The sequence below is a fragment of the Nerophis lumbriciformis genome, linkage group LG33 (genome assembly GCF_033978685.3).
Source record: "Nerophis lumbriciformis linkage group LG33, RoL_Nlum_v2.1, whole genome shotgun sequence".
Lineage (NCBI taxonomy): Eukaryota > Metazoa > Chordata > Actinopteri > Syngnathiformes > Syngnathidae > Nerophis > Nerophis lumbriciformis.
In genome coordinates, this window is record NC_084580.2 from 17,133,314 (window position 1) to 17,150,809 (window position 17,496).

The following is a 17,496-nucleotide window of genomic DNA, read 5'->3' on the forward strand; positions in this document are numbered from 1 at the left end:
CTGAGAGCCAGATGCAGACATCAAAAGAGCCACATCTGGCTCTAGAGCCATAGGTTCCCTACCCCTGATCTAGATCATAGTGAGAGTCCAGTCCATAGTGGGGCCAGCAGGGGATCATCTTGAGTGGAGACAAGTCAGCAGCGCAGAGACGTCCCCAACTGATGCACAGATGAGTGGTCCACCCCGGGTCCCGACTTTGAACAGCTAGCAATTCATCTGTGGTTAGAGTGTCCGCCCTGAGATCAGTAGGTTGTGAGTTCAAACCCTGGCCGAGTCATACCAAAGACTATGAAAATGGGACCCATTAACTCCCTGCTTGGCACTCAGCATCAAGGGTTGTAATTGGGGGTTAAATCACCAAAAATGATTCCCGGGCGTGGTCCCCGCTGCTGCCCACTGCTCTCCTCACCTCCCAGGGGGTGTACAAGGGGATGGGTCAAATGCAGAGGACAAACACCTAGTGTGTGTGTGACAATCATTGTACTTTAACTTTAATCTGTTCCCCCCCTCTCCATGAAGAAGGGGATCAGAGCAGAAAAGAGACGGCAGATCAACTGGTCTAAAAGTGGGGTCTATTTAAAGGCTAGAGTATGCAAATGAGTTTTAAGGTGGGACTTACGATAAAAATGTGATTGCTAAATGGAAGAGTAATTAATTTTCGTATACGTAACAAATCTAACTATAACTAAATAAGGCAATTCCTGAAGAAATTGCGTGTGAATGCTCCAATGCTGGAGTTGAACTGAAATCCTGGAATTTTTTTTAGAATTGTTGAAGTAGAGCACACAATTCTCAAACAGGCTGAATATTTTGAAGTTGGAACAGTTTGAATCAGATGAAAAATGTGGGAGTTGTGGAACTTTGAAGAATGTCCCATTGATTTCAATGGGAATTTCCCCAAAGTTTGGGAATTTCAGGAAAAGTGAGAATTTTTTGGGAAAATAGTAAAAAACTTGAATGGTCTGAATGAGTTGAAATGGCTGGTGTTGAAATTTTTCAAATCAGTCGAGAAATGTTGAAGTAGTAACATGTTGAATGGAGAAATGGTAATACGGAATTCCTGGAATTTCAGGAAAACCAGGAATGTTCCCAGTTCAAAAAACAACTTTGTTTTTTGTCCAAATTAAGAGGAATGTTTTGAAGGTGGAACGGTTGAAATGCGTAGAAAAATGTGAAAGGATTATGTGGAGGGGGCGTTTTTTTGAACCTGGGAAAAAAAAGGTAGTTTACATTTCCAGGATGGTGGAATGTGTTGAAGGTGAAATGGTTTGAATCAGTTGAAAAATGTGGAAATGGTGAAAGTTTGAAAAATGGCCAATTCATTTTGAATGGGAAAAATGTCCCGGAAAACCTGGAATTCTGGGAAATTCTTCAAATAGGCTGAACAGTTTGAAGTGGGAACGGTTTGAATCGGGTGAAAAATGTGGAAGGTTGAGCGCGCCAAAATATGGAGAAGTAGTAGTAGTTTAATAAATAGATGAATTTTGGTGTAGAAAATCATATGTGTGAATGCTTTGGAGCATTCACACAATATTATAATATTCATATAATTACTGATGTAATTTATACAGTATAAAAAGTACAATAAAGATAATACCATATTACAGCAGCATGTCACTGTTTTTTTATTTCTGCATGTTTACCCTATTTTTCGGACTATAAGTCGCAGTTTTTTTCATAGTTTGGCCGGGGGTTCGACTTATACTCAGGAGCGACTTATGTGTGAAATTATTAACACATTACCGTAAAATATCAAATAATAATATTAATCTCATTTACGTAAGAGACTAGACGTATAAGATTTCATGGGATTTAGCGATTAGGAGTGACAGATTGTTTGGTAAACGTATAGCATGTTCTATATGTTATAGTTATTTGAATGACTCTTACCATAATATGTTACGTTAACATACCAGGCACGTTCTCAGTTGGTTATTTATGCCTCATATAACGTACACTTATTCAGCCTGTTGTTCACTATTCTTTATTTATTTTAAATTGCCTTTCAAATGTCTATTCTTGGTGTTGGCTTTTATCAAATACATTTCCCCCAAAAAATGCGACTTATACTCCAGTGCGACTTATGTTTTTTTCCTTCTTTATTATGCATTTTCGGCCGGTGCGACTTATGCTCCGGAGCGACTTATACTCCGAAAAATACAGTAAATATCAATTAATATTGCAGTACAGCTAAAATGAAAATTAAAGATAAATTTCAGTTTTTGTAATTCATAAAGAAATAAACATTTTGAGGGACTTCAGTCTACACTTGAAGTTGTATTTTTTTCCACTTTATTTATTTATATATTGAATGTCTAAAAATTAGAAAAATTACATGTGTCAATACTTCATAAAAAATAAAGTGCATATAGTAAGCGAAATATAAATTCAATGTATCGATCTTAAAGATGGAATATTTGGTGTAATTATTTTTCTAACGTTAAAACAATATTTTACAAATTCTCATTTTGATGGGATATTCCACTACATTCCATTTAAATTTTAATTCTTCACAAATGTATTTATCTCTAGTCAAAGACTAGGCATGAACTATGTGATGTGCTTCACTGTAATATTGTATGCCACGATGGTCCAAAAGCTGGCACATACATTTATGACGTGTCTTGGTGGCTTAGAACAGTGTTTAACCCTAACCCATTGTTGGTCTGCGTCTGGGCCGCAGCGGTACTCAGTTGTAATATACTTTTCCACCACTTGTGGCAGTATTGACACACTGGAACTAAAATCCAATAAGTTTGTTAAGCGCAAAAATTATGACTGAGTGATAAAGCTGTATTTTCATTAGCACTTTTATTTTATTGACATTTTTGTTAAGAAACATTCATTCATTAAGCTCATAATTGTATGTGAATTACATTTTTCACGAGTTATTTATGAGCCCCTACTTATGCACTATTTTTTTTTTTAATCAGCCTGGTTTCATATCATTTGACAAGGTTTATCCTATTAAACTGTACGGTTAGATGTAATTATTGAATATGATCAAAATCAATACACATTACCAATTCAGTGTTAATATTTAAATGGGCCCCGGACCCATCTGTAGTGGAAAAGTTGGCTTCCGAGGTCAAAAAAAAAGAAGGTTAAAAACCCCCAGTTTAGAAGGCACTGCCATCTTGTCAGTAGTAGACGGAGCGTGTGTGGTGTATGGGGATGTGGGCCATCTCTTCGTGGTGCTGCTTGGCGTACGGCCACAGGTAGAAGTCGATGATGGCAGAGTTGATGCCGGCGCTGCTCCTGCCGTCCCGTTCTTGCAGCAGCTCGCTCAGACGCGTCCTGATGCGCTCCACCGCCCAGATGGAACACGCTCGGATCTCCACCTCTCTCCTGTCGCCTGAAGGCAGCAGCTCGCCTGGAGGACGAGGTTGTAAAAGGTTTTCACGTTGGGTCACAACATTAGGTACACTGCACTGTCCATATCCAGGGCATCATTTGGAACACATACACCGCTCTATAAGAGAGTAGAACCATGTGATTACCAGTGTTGGGACTAACGCGTTACTTTCAGCGGTAAATAATAATCTAACGCGTTATTTTTTATATTCAGTAACTCAATTACCATTACTACATGATGCGTTACGGCGTTATTTTTTATGTAGTATCGGCTAGAAACTGAGAAGATCTGAGTGTGTTTTATTGGAGCGCTGCAGTTGTGTGTGTATGGGAGGGGGCGTGTCTGTGTTTACTAACAAGACATGGCGAAGCCGAGTTTCTTAACATGGAGATATTCTCACTACTTTTCTTTTGTCGACCACAAAGAAAAGAACATTTTAGTTAAATGTAAGTTGTGTCTTGGATCAAAGATCCTATCCTAGAAATTCAAATCTGCTGAAACAGCTACAAAAGCAACATGCTTCGACGAAGCTAGTAAATTTGCGAAACAATAAAATAATGAATAAATGTCTGAAATATATATTTATTTATAATCTATTTACAATAAAAGTATTTATTAACACATGACTTATTTGATGTTTATAACATTTTTAGCATGAGGTAAACTTGTGCGATTGTGGTTTGAATTAGTGCAAATCGACACATTATTGTCTATATAAAACTATTTAGAGCAGGGGTGTCAAACTCATTTTAAACCGGGGGCCACATGGAGAAAAATCTACTCCCAAGTGGGCCGGACCGGTAAAATCACGGCACGATAACTTAAAAATAAAGACAACTTCAGATTGTTTTCTTTGTTTAAAAATAGAACAAGCACATTCTGAAAATGTATTTTTTTTTACACTTACATGTTGTGGTTAATAGTATTCTACCTTTATTTGTCGTAATTTATACCGTATTTTTCGGACTATAAGTCGCAGTTTTTTTCATAGTTTGGCCAGGTGTGCGACTTATACTCAGGAGCGACTTATGTGTGAAATTATTAAACACATTACCGTAAAATATCAAATAATATTATTTAGCTCATTCACGTAAGAGACTAGACGTATAAGATTTCATGGGATTTAGCGATTAGGAGTGACAGGTTGTTTGGTAAACGTATAGCATGTTCTATATGTTATAGTTATTTGAATGACTCTTACCATAATATGTTACGTTAACATACCAGGCACGTTCTCAGTTGGTTATTTATGCCTCATATAACATACACTTATTCAGCCTGTTGCTCACTATTCTTTATTTATTTTAAATTACCTTTCAAATGTCTATTCTTGGTGTTGGGTTTTATCAAATAAATTTCCCCCAAAAATGCGACTTATACTCCAGTGTGACTTATATATATGTTTTTTTTTCTTCATTATTATGCATTTTCGGCCGGAGCGACTTATACTCCGAAAACTACAGTACTTTCTGAATAAATTATCCGATAATGTTCATCAGTCAACTCGTTTGTGTTCATTTTCATTCTATCAAGATAAAAAAATAATATCAAAATCTAATTACTCGTCTTGACTACTGCAATGCCCCGTATGTAGGCATTAGCCAGGCCTCCCTCGCCCGCCTGCAGCTCGTGCAGAACTCTGCTGCTCGTCTGCTAACACAGACCCGCAGACGTGAGCACATCACCCCTATTTTAGCGTCCCTTCACTGGCTCCCTGTGCGTTATCGAATCAATTTTAAACTCCTTTTATTTGTTTTTAAATGTCTAAACAACCTCGCGCCAACCTATCTCTCCGACCTCCTTCAGCCTTACTGCCCCATCCGATCCTTAAGATCAGCCGATCAGCTGCTGTTGACGGTCCCTGACACAAGGCTGAAGCTTAGAGGTGACAGAGCTTTCGCCGTTGCTGCTCCCAAGCTCTGAAAACGACCTACCTCTGAGTATTAGACAAGCCTCCGCTCTTCCTGTTTTTAAATCTCTCTTAAAAACATACTTTTATTCCATGGCTTTAACACTGAGTGATATCCATCCTGCAATGGCGCCCCATAATACACATGCTGTGAACCTGTTTTTATGTTTTATTTATTCTATTTTATTTATTTATTTATTTTTTATCGTGTTCTGTTTGTGTTGTGTTTGCTCGGTACTCGTATTATCTTTTAACCTGCCCATTGTACAGCACTTTGGCTACCCCTGTGGTAAATTTTAAATGTGCTTTATAAATAAAGTTGATTGATTGATGTAGTTTGCTCATTTTCCTCACCTGATGTACTAACATCATGTGGTTAATTTTGCACATATGTAGCATCATCTACAAAGATACAAAAAATTGCTATTGTGACATCTAGTGGACACATTTACAACAGCGGTTTCTTTCATTCAAAAATTTCGGCTAATTTTTATACTTGGCAAACTCATTCTGTAGGCCTGATCCGGTCCACGGGCCGTTGGTTTGACACCCCTGATGTAGACCCTCGAACGTGGTTAATAAAGTCAACCAAAATATTAAAAACAGCTTTCAGTGGTGTAACTAAAGATGAGCGATAAGATAGCATTAATATTACGCTTTGATGTAGCTCTTGCATGAGATGGTGCGGGTGCACCTGATGAAGCGACACACACTCACACACACACCATTGTGGAGCACGCCCAGAAGAGCGTCGGAGTACCGCAGGGCGCCGAAGTAGACGAGGGCCTGAGGGATCCTGTAGTCAGCGAACATAGTGAGCCAGTCCATGTTGGAGATGTCCGCCTCGCCCCGGGCTGCCATGATGCCCCAGAAGTCGGCCACCAGGATCTGAGCTCGCTTGTAGAATGCGATTCTCTTACCCTGGAATGAAGCGGAGGGCATTTTTGCTACGTGTACTCTTTGAATGGGACACCTGTTGCTCTGCTGTCTTTGGCCACCAGAGGGAGCGCTTACATCACAGCCTGTTCATTGCTCATCTAATACCTATACAATATGAGTATTGTTAGGTTAATTGTGACATTATTAATAAAGCGTGCATCCCCAGAAATGAATTAAAACTTCATATTGGACTCAAACAATGCTGACAAACCTCATAGGTAGCTTCGTCTCTGTACGAAGGAATCTTGTCCACAATGAGCTCCACCATCTTCCGGGCGTCGGCCCCAGCTGGGCTGATGAAACTGCAGAAGCTTCCGCCGCGTTCCAAAAGCACGCGGCCGCCTTCCGTCAGCACCTTATTGTTAAAAGACAGAGGAGGTGTGCACGTGTTATACAGAGCTGTAAATAAAGTGCGATGTTAATCTAGCTGGAAATAGCACCTTGCACGTTTCCATTGTGTGTAAAAGCGGAGACAAGAACAAAGACATCACGGCCTATCGTAGCAAGCCTCGGATGGCATGACAAAATAGTTTGTAAGCCGCATAGGAAAATATATAATAACAATATTACATCACACTTATAAAGTGCTTTTCTTGGTACAGACATGCTGCAATACGTATACTTGGACGTTAAGTCACTCAGTCTTTGATATTTTTGTAAAATTTAAAAAAAACAAAACCTAAAATGTTGTCTCTAGATGACTATAAGTACTATACAAAATAGGGATGCTAAGGAAAAAAATGACAAAAATCAAGTTTACGCAAACTAGCATTCCTGTTCATTCTCAGAGTAAACATTTATCACCAAGAAAAAGCAACAACGTAAAAATCAACAACTTTTTACCGACGACAAAAGGCGACATCATGGTCAGATAAAACAATGATGTCATCACATCGCATGAAGATCACAGCAAATACTAAGAAAGTGTTTTTTTTTTGTTTGTTTTTCAAACAGCATGTCACGTCTGCCACATCATTTCTCCTACAGTGGAAACTTCAAATTCAATCACCCCCCCAAAGTCGTACAATTCTGAATTTGACAACAGAAATCGGCAAAAAAGTCGTACAAAAACTTTAAAATTTGAACCGCCATAGTGACATCAGCAAAAAAAAATACGGATCGAGGCTTATCAGTCGAATGTCTATGGCAAATCCAATGTAAATTAGCATTGAGCTAGCGTATTTTGAAATGCGGAACCTTTCAGTACAAGTGTTTTCTATCAGGCATACTTGCTATGATGGAATTGAAAATTGCAACGTTACCTAGAGGCAGTCCGACTGAGTCCGCTCTACGTGCTTGTTTACCCGCCGCCAAGTGTTTGAGCCGGCCGAGAGTGCAACTGGACGTGACATACAACAAAAGTATCGTAATATGGCACGGTCTGATTTTATGTGAATCAACCGACATATTTTGGTACCCACTCCTAACGGCTTATGCATTTTTACTGTTGCTGACTTTCTGATTAGATGTGAGCAGGTGGATCATTTTGGAATCTGGTGTCATCTTAGTTGTAGTTTTCAGTAACAAATTTAAGAGGTGTTGAAATTGTCATGAAAAATTGCTAATGCTCATCAGTCTATGGCAAATCTAATTGAGCTAGCGTATTGTGAAAAGTGGACCTCACAGTACAAGTGTTTTCTATCAGGCATTCTTGCTTTAACCTCTTAAGGCCCAAGCTGTTTGTTTACATGCTTTTTTTTTATTTCTCTTTGCTATTTGGGCTTATTGGACCCTAATTAGAATAAAAACTAAAAATCATCTTTTGATATGATGTACTTAGTCCGTAAGTACACAAACGTGTACTTCATGTGTAGTGACATGCTAATTTTTATTTTTTTTCCCTAAATTCCATTGTATGTTATACTCTTCTGACACCAGCAGATAGCAGTATAAGTGTCCATATGTCAGCATAAGACCCCAATTCAGTAGTGTACACAATTTTGGAAATAAGAGCTAAAAGGTGCTGTCCACGCATGTGGCCACTAAGGCCTTTAGAGGTTTTAATGGAATTAAGGATTTACATTACCTGGGTTCGATCGAACCCTAGGGGTTCTGTGAGTCGGCCTTTGGGGTTCAGCGGAGCCTCCGCCGCAGAGGTCAGGACACACCCAAGTCATCGTGTAAATAAAAACTTCTCCCTATCGGCGTATTATGGATACCCCCAAACAATGTTCCCTCTAATTTTCCATATGCGTGGACCTACTCAGTGGCCTAGTGGTTAGAGTGTCCGCCCTGAGATCGGTAGGTTGTGAGTTCAAACCCCGGCCGAGTCATACCAAAGACTTTAAAAATGGGACCCATTACATCCCTGCTTGGCACTCAGCATCAAGGGTTGGAATTGGGGGTTAAATCACCAAAAATGATTCCCGGGCGCGGCACCGCTGCTGCCCACTGCTCCCCTCACCTCCCAGGGGGTGAACAAGGGGATGGGTCAAATGCAGAGGACACATTTCACCACACCTAGTGTGTGTGTGACAATCATTGGTACTTTAACTTAGATGTGCACACTGTGGCCACACCAGCAGCACACCTGTCCCAAACCTGACTAAATACCACGTTAATGACCCCAAAAGGGACAAGCGGTAGAAAATGTATGGATGGATGTTTTATTATTATATTCAAATGATAGCAGTCATTTCCATGGGATTATTTTCTAAAACAAGTGTTTTTTGGCCACTTACAATGACAATAACAAAAAATATAGTTTTTCATGAGCTCTGTACTAGTAGTGAAGTGAATTCTATTTATATAGCGCTTTTCTCTAGTGACTCAAAGCGCTTTTACATAGTGAAACCCAATATCTAAGTTACATTTAAACCAGTGTGGGTGTCTTGCCAAAGGACACAACGGCAGTGACTACGATGGCGGAAGCGGGGATCGAACCTGGAACCCTCAAGTTGCTGGCACGGCCACTCTACCAACCGAGCTATACCACCCCACAAGTAGTATTGTATGTCTGGGTGGGGGTACTGCTTTGGAAATAATTTGTACCCCTTTCCGATAACGCATTTATTTCCCACTAAAACATTCACATGTTGCACAATGAGATGTAAACATGGGATCATGTGTACATTCCTGTAACTTTCTGTTTATAAAATATATCTTTATTAGTATGTCTTTGATATAACAACATCATTTTATGATTAATATTTATAAATTAAGATTGAATTCAGAAAAAAACATTTTATTTTTCACTAAAGAAGGGTTCGATGAATGCGCATATGAAACTGGTGGGGTTCAGTACCTCCAACAAGGTTAAGAACCACTGACCTAGAGGCAGTGCGACTGAGTCCGCTCCACGTGCGTGTTTACCCGCCAAGTGTTTGAGCCGGCCGAGTGTGCAACCGGAAGTGACATACAACAAAAGTATCATAATATGGCACCGGTTGATTCAGTACGTGCCTATTCGGTACCGAATTAGGTACTGTGGAGAATGCACTTATGTTTAAGAGTCATGCCCATGTGGACTCTTTTTGTTTGTATCTTATGTCAGCAAGTAAACTGTGTGCTTTACCTTGAAGGGTTGGAATGTGGGAGTTGGAGTACTCCCTTTTGATCTTATCTGTATTAGAACAATGAGACTGTATTCCTTTCTGGGCAGGGTGGGGGCTGTTTTTGTATTCAAGAAGTTGTCTCTTCCCGTTTGAATGTTAGACCATTTTAAGATGCCGGTATGACCGCATAGGTGTGGACTGGTCTCCTAAAGCTTTAGTAAAACTTGATAATATTCCTACTCTGTCTTGGTGGTCCTTCTTACTCTGCATATATGTCATCTTAAAGAACTTGGGATAGATCAGTGACTTTAATTCCCTGAGAGGGAAGACTGGACAGACGCAACAGTACCCACTCCTAATTACATATGTATTTTTATTTTTGCTGAATTTCGTATTGGATGTGAGCAGGTGGATAATTGTGCAACCTGGTGACGCTCGCGAAGCATCGGCATGGGCGTTGCGTTGTCCGAGCGGAGAACGTGCGCCAACTCCTCTACGCTCATCTGAGAGAAGAACTTGGGATCCGTGATGGGCACCCCTGGGGAGGGAAGAGAGGCAAGTATGCATTAAACTGGTAACAAGTGAAGAGGAGAGAGTGTTGGGGAGAGGCTCTACAGCAGGAATTTCTGTGAAGAAGCCCCGACAACGCAATTTCATGGGATTCACGCTGCGCGGCCACGCTATGGGGAGAATTTGCCCTAATTGCAAAAGGCCATGGCGAGCACACATAGGAGAGCGGCGTTTCATATAAAACGTTATTGATTAATATCCAGCGTCATTCCCGCTAATTGCAAATGATGCACTGGCGCGTGCAGAGTTACCAGCATCACCCCCGCACCCCCCACCAGCTGTCCAAGTTCAAGCAAAGGGCACGTTCACAATAATTGGACAGCCCATGGGGGGGGGTAGGGGGCTAAAAAGAAATGTGCGTACAGACAGTCAGGTTACAGGTTTTTCCTTAGCTCGAACAAAAGGATTAATAGCGCCTCACCTTCATCCATGGCCCTGGCGATGGCGGCACACAGGGTCATGTAGCCCGTGTACGTGGTGCCTTTATAAGTCACCTCGCACTGCTGCGTGTCCTTCTCGGGCCAGAAGGAGAAGTTCAAAGTGTCCACCACAAACACCCAATTGAAAGCCTGCAGGGTTTGAGCGACAGACACAAAACTACATCAACTACATCAACATAAGTGGAGTCACAGCGACTTGCAGGATCAACACTACCCTGGTCAGAGGTGGCTGCAGGGGCCAGAGGGTTGGCCTTCTTCCAGCCATTGGCAGTCAGCTCGTCACTGTTCCGCAGAGCGTAGAGCATCTCGGCCACCTTCTGGATGCCTTCGTCCTCCACAAACACATCCTGGCTGCGCTCTGCTACAAACTGGCCCGACTGCCTGGGAAACAATGGAGGCTCCATGGTGGACTATGCTGGGACAGATGATACAAAAGTATGCATCATCTATTGCATTTGTGTAGACCAGGGGTCGGCAACCTTTACCAGTCAAAGAGCCATTTTGACCAGTTTCACAAATTAAAGAAAACAATGGGAGCCACAAAATTATTATTTAAAATGAAATAACACTGCATACAAAGTTTTTTTTCTTGCTTTGTGATATGTATAAACCAAGAGTCTCAGACACGCGGCCCACACCTTTATATGAAAATTGAATGTTACTGCGGCCCGCAGGTTTTATATGAATGGCGCGTGACAGCGTCATACTTGTCAACCCTCCCGATTTTTCCGGCAGACTATGATTGTCAAGGCAACTGTTCTCTCGAACTTGCCGTGATGGTACAGCATTTAGCGCCCACTAAAATCAGCGTGCCAGCCCAGCCACACGTTGTATGGGGCTTCTGCTTGAAGAGTCAGGGCTGCATGGGATTCTGGGTATTTGTTCTGTTGTGTTTATGTTGTGTTAAGGTGCAGATGTTCTCCCAGAATGTGTTTGTCATTCTTGTTTAGTTTTGGTTCAAAGTGTGGCACATTATTAGTAAGAGTGTTAAAGTTGTTTTATATGGCCACCGTCAGTGTAACCTATGTGGCTGTTGACCAAGTATGCCTTGCTGTCACTTACGTGTGCAAGCAGAAAATGCATATAACAAGAGGCTGGGTTGGTACGCTGTTTACACAGATTGTAGAGGGCGCTAAATGCTGTACCATCATGGCACGCCCTTATTATTAATGTAAGGGTGAAAATCGGAGAATATTAATCCCAGGAGTTTTCTGCAAGAGGCACTGAAATCCGAAAGTCTCCCGGGAAAATCGGGCGGGGGGGGGGGGGGTCGGCAAGTATGCGGCTGAGCCGCATCAGACTGATCAAAGAGCCGCATGCGGCTCCGGAGCCGCGGGTTGCCGACCCCAGGTGTAGACAATACTCAACTGTAATTACCGTATTTTTCGAATTATAAATCGCAGTTTTTTTCATAGTTTGGCCGGGGGCGCGACTTATAGTCTGGAGCGACTTATGTGTGAAATTATTAACACATTACCTTAAAATATCAAATAATATTATTTATCTCATTCACGTAAGAGACTTGGCGTATATCAGCAATCGTCACACACACACGTCAACCAATAAAAATGTGGTGGGGGCGGGTCATGGCAGAAGTGCATTGTGGGGAAAAAAAGACGCTACCTGCTACTACATCCGTACCTATGAAAATTGATCATTTCAACATTGGCGGTAACTTATAAAAACTGAGAAGGGCGGAACAAAAATGGCACCGAAAAGGCAATAATATACTGCAGGTTACAAGCTGGAAGTAGTGAAATATGTAGCAGAAAACGGCAATCGAGCAGCAGAAAGAAAGGAAGCGGCGCATTGTCTACCTTTGGAGTTGGCAGAGTTGTTTAGAAGCGACACCGAGGCAGAAGATTTCATGGGATTTAGCGATTAGGAGTGACAGATTGTTTGGTAAACGTATATCATGTTCTATATGTTATAGTTATTTGAATGACTCTTACCATAATATGTTACGTTAACATACCAGGCACGTTCTCAGTGGTTATTTATGCGTCATATAACGTACACTTATTCAGCCTGTTCACTATTCTTTATTTATTTTAAATTGCCTTTCAAATGTCTATTCTTGTTGTTGGATTTTATCAAATAAATTTCCCCCAAAAATGCGACTTATACTCCAGTGCGACATATATATGTTTTTTTCCTTCTTTATTATGCATTTTCGGCCGGTGCGACTTATACTCCGGAGCGACTTATAATACGAAAAATGCGGTACATTACACAGACAGACGGAGTAAATATTGAAAGGGTAAAACAAAACACATTTTTGGGTGTAATAACAGATGATAAAATGAATTGGAAATCTCATGTAAAAAAATATACAACATAAAGTAGCAAGGAACACGTCAATAATGAATAAAGCAAAACATGTTCTAGACCAAAAATCACTTCATATTCTCTACTGCTCACTAGTGTTACCATATCTGAGTTATTGTGTAGAACAGTGGTTCTCAAATGGGGGTACACGTACCCCCGGGGGTACTTGAAGGTATGCCAAGGGGTACGTGAGATTTTTTTTTAAATGTCTGTCAAAAAGAACTGTGAAAAGAAATGCAACAATTCAATATTCAGTGTTGACAGTTAGATTTTTTGTGGACATGTTCCAAGAATATTGATGTTAAAGATTTCTTTTTTTGTGAAGAAATGTTTAGAATTATAAATAAATAAATGATAAATGGGTTATACTTGTATAGCGCTTTTCTACCTTCAAGGTACTCAAAGCGCTTTGACAGTGTTTCCACATTCATCCATTCACACACACACATTCAAATTAAGTTCATGAATCCAGATGGATCTCTATTACAATCCCCAAAGAGGGCACTTTAAGTTGATGATTACTTCTATGTGTAGAAATCTTTATTTATAATTGAATCACTTGTTTATTTTTCAACAAGTTTTTAGTTATTTTTATATCTTTTTTTCCAAATAGTTCAAGAAAGACCACAATAAATGAGCAATATTTTGCACTGTTATACAATTTAATAAATCAGAAACTGATGACATAGTGCTGTATATTGTACATGTATATTGTAGCGTCCCGGAAGAGTTAGTGCTGCAAGGGGTTCTGGGTATTTGTTCTGATGTGTTTATGTTGTGTTACTGTGCGGCTGTATATATATATATATATATATATATATATATATATATTATACATATATATATATATATATATATATATATATATATATATAAACATTGATTGATTGAGATATATATATATGTATATTAGGGGCTTGAGTTAGGGGTTAGCGGGGGTGTATATTGTAGGCTCCCGGAAAAGTTAGTGCTGCAAGGGGTTCTGGGTATTTGTTCTGTTGTGTTTATGTTGTGTTACGGTGCGGCTGTTCTCCCGAAATGTGTTTGTCATTCTTGTTTGGTGTGGGTTCACAGCGTGGCGCATATTTGTAACAGTGTTCAAGTTGTTTATACGGCCACCCTCAGTGTGACCTGTATGGCTGTTGACCAAGTATGCATTGCATTCACTTGTGAGTGTGTCATAAGCTGTAGATATTATGTGACTGGGTCGGCACGCAAAGGCAGTGCTTTTAAGGTTTATTGCCCCTCTGTACTTATCTCTACGTCCGTGTACACAGCGGCGTTTTAAAAAGTCATACATTTTACTTTTTGAAACCGATAACTTTGAAACCGATACCGATAATTTCTGATATTACATTTTAAAGCATTCATCGGCCGATAATATAGGCAGTCCGATATTATCGAACATCTCTACTTAAAACCTTTAGTATAGCATGTGGAATTTAATTATGGAATGGATCAACCAAAGAAATCAAACAAAGCACCAATATGATTCAGTTTAAGAGACGGTTCAAACTACAAGTGTTCAAAAAGTACACAGAACAAGAATTATGATGAATATCTTGACCCCTTTTTTTTTTAAATTGAGACAAAGATTATTTATGTATTTAATATTTGCATGCTTACTATGGTATATTATTTATTTGTTCACTGTTCCCGTTACAGTGAACAAGGAAATGGGATAAAATTGCTCTGCTTTTTCCTACTCCTTTTCGGACGTGCTGTAATGAAACAACTGGAATTGTGTGATGCATGACATTGTATCGTATGCATGTTCGAAATACACTGAAACGGAACTATATTGACGTCTTTCTCTAAAACTTACATTAAGAGGTAATACGTTTAAATACAACTTTTGCTTGACTTAACACAGACTGTATCACACATTTACAACTACATTTTCTAAAAGCTAGCCAATGTTGGCTGCGTTGTCTCAGGTCTACGTTTCAATATGTGTTAAATATGTTAATAATTTACTTCACATAAACACTTACAAACGTGTAATTGTAATTTCTGATACGCTTTTAATCATTTTTCTCGTCGTACAAACACAACTTACCGCTCATGGCAGCACGTTGGACACGCCCATCTACATCCGCTCACTGTGTACGTGAAATTTGGCCAATCAGAGCCTCCGCTGCACATGATTGATTGATTGATTGAACCAATCACTGGCAGTCAGCTGATGAAACCGGAAATAGCTTCAATTTGTTACTAATTACACAGCAAACAAAACGCACCGACCTTTGTCACACAAAACCATGTGGTAATTTCTTTTTTTCCCCCTTTTTTTTTTTAGTTCGAACATGAACACACTTACAGTATAATACATCACACAATTTCATATAATTTCTCTTTACGTCACGTCCGAAAAGGAGTAGGAAGAAGCAAAGCTTATTTAATCCTACCCCTTACAAATACATTTACTGTCTTCTTTTTGCAACACAATTACATAAGTGAATGATTAATACAGCAGTTCTTGTAATAGATGATTAAGTCAGTCATGATAAACATACCGTATATTACCAAATAGCATTGGCGTTGTTAGGCCTATTTTAGGGGGGCTCAAGCCCCCCTAAAATATTCTTAAGCCCCCCCCCTAAATAATTTGGTGTTTTTTTGTTTGTTTTTTACAAACAAATGCCGACATATTCATTATAAAGTGGCCCAAATATGAGTTTAAATAAATAATCATATAACCTGTTATTATTCACTCAGTTTCCCCTCACTTCGTAGTGTAAGGTAGAGAGCCCCTTTCGTGCGTCGGTATCCAATCCATTCCACTTGTTCGTATAGAAAATGCCCACATCACTCAAATTCCAGCCCGCATTTTCTCTGCGACCTTTCTTGCGGTCCTGCAAGTGTACAAAGTACATTATCTTCCTTTACAATGAGTGAAGCTGCACAAAACCTTGTGTGTGCAATTGTAAATCATTTATTTTTTAAGTTTTGTGTTTCTTGTAGAATCTATATAAAGTAATATACATAAACCTATTGTTAAAATAATGAAAAAAACATCATTAAATATATTTGTTTTATTGTATTGTTACATTAATAGCTGTTTTATTATTATAGGGTGGCTTGTTAAACATTTAATAGGATTTTCAGAGGGAGGAAAAACCAAGACATTTAATATAAAATGTAAAATGAATAAATACATAAAAAGAAAAAGAAAATATATGGTTAAAAGCCATCGTCCCGGGGAGCATTTCATTTTGTCCCGTGTATTTAAAAATAATAATAATAATAACAATGAATAATTTCTCAGTCTTTGTTAGCCGTTTATGAAGTTTTGTGCTTGTGCGTAACATTCGCTCGCATCCTGTGCATCTCCTGGGGGCAAAGTCCCCCCTGTCCTTAAAAGCTAGTGACGCCCCTGCCCTGCTTTTGGAAACGAGCGTTTAAAAGAAGCAGGCGGTTATTTGCACAAGGCTTTTATTAATTTTTGCACCAGCCTGCACCAGGCCATTATTTGGTTACAATAGTTACTGTCCAGTATTATTTTTTTTCGCACAAAAAACTTTAAATGTAAAAGCTATTGTAAACATACAAACAAAAAAAACAATAGATCAACATTAGGTAGGCTATCAAAAAACAAGAGCTCAACAAGGCCTCAACATGGCAGTAGTGCAACAATTGTCGAATAGAATACCAATACTAAAAATAAATAAACTTTTTAAATAAAGCAGTCTGTCGGGAAAAATAAAATGATGGTACCAAGTACTCAAGTATAAAACCCACCATCAAAACAGAACAATAATACTGTCACTTATATAAAATAAAGGCTACAGTACCAAGTACTCTATAAAACCATCAAAGCAATAATACTGCAGCAAACGCAACCCCAGTCGCATTTTAATCTAAATTATGCGAATAACAGCCCATGGGCGGCTATTTGGACATAAGCGGTTATTAGGAAGAGGCGGTTAATTCACAAAATGGGGTCAGTGGGCGGTTATTTGGTAATATACGGTACTCAATCAATAAAAGTTGACTTATATAGCCCTAAATCACGAGTTGTCTCAAAGGGCTGCACAAGCCACACCGACATCTGGCTCAGATCCCACATCAGGGCAAGAAAAAACTCAACCCAATGGGATGACAATGAGAAACCTTGGAGACTGGTTACTGGTTGGATACTGAGATGAGGAATATCCCATTTTCAATAAGGTTGAAGGTATTTCTCATAATTCTTCTTCTTTGTACTTTGTAAGCACTATTAATTTGAACAACCTCTTAAACTGGATCATATCAGTACACTGTTTAACTTCTTTGCTTAATCCATTACATCATTTAATTCCACATACTGATATGCTAAAGGTTTTTAGTGTTGTACGAGCATACACGTTTCAAGTTAGTTTTTCCTTTACGGTTATATTTCTCCTTTTTAGTTGAGAATAATTGTTGTACATTCTTGGGTAGCAATTTTACCAAATAATTGAACTTCAATATTTTTGACTC

At 39.3% G+C, this 17,496-nt stretch overlaps 1 protein-coding gene across 3 annotated transcripts; it reads right to left on the reverse strand.

The window, feature by feature from the left end:
- Positions 1–1,900: 1,900 nt before the first annotated feature.
- Positions 1,901–15,166, reverse strand: qng1 (Q-nucleotide N-glycosylase 1). 3 transcript variants are annotated; one of them, XM_061928630.2, is made up of 7 exons: positions 15,095–15,156; positions 10,922–11,088; positions 10,689–10,835; positions 10,123–10,235; positions 6,415–6,558; positions 5,990–6,185; positions 1,901–3,373 (listed from the first exon to the last, which is right to left on the reverse strand). In XM_061928630.2, the coding sequence occupies exons 2-7, from the start codon at positions 11,010–11,012 to the stop codon at positions 3,141–3,143; spliced, it is 924 nt and encodes a 307-aa protein (XP_061784614.1). In that variant the 5' UTR covers positions 11,013–11,088; positions 15,095–15,156; the 3' UTR covers positions 1,901–3,140. The 3 variants fall into 3 exon arrangements, with proteins under 3 accessions (XP_061784614.1, XP_061784613.1, XP_061784616.1); XM_061928629.2 differs by having other exon boundaries at positions 1,903–3,373; positions 10,922–11,122; positions 15,095–15,166; XM_061928632.1 differs by having other exon boundaries at positions 3,136–3,373; positions 5,982–6,185; positions 10,922–11,122; positions 15,095–15,166.
- Between the last annotated feature and the right edge of the window lie 2,330 nt (positions 15,167–17,496).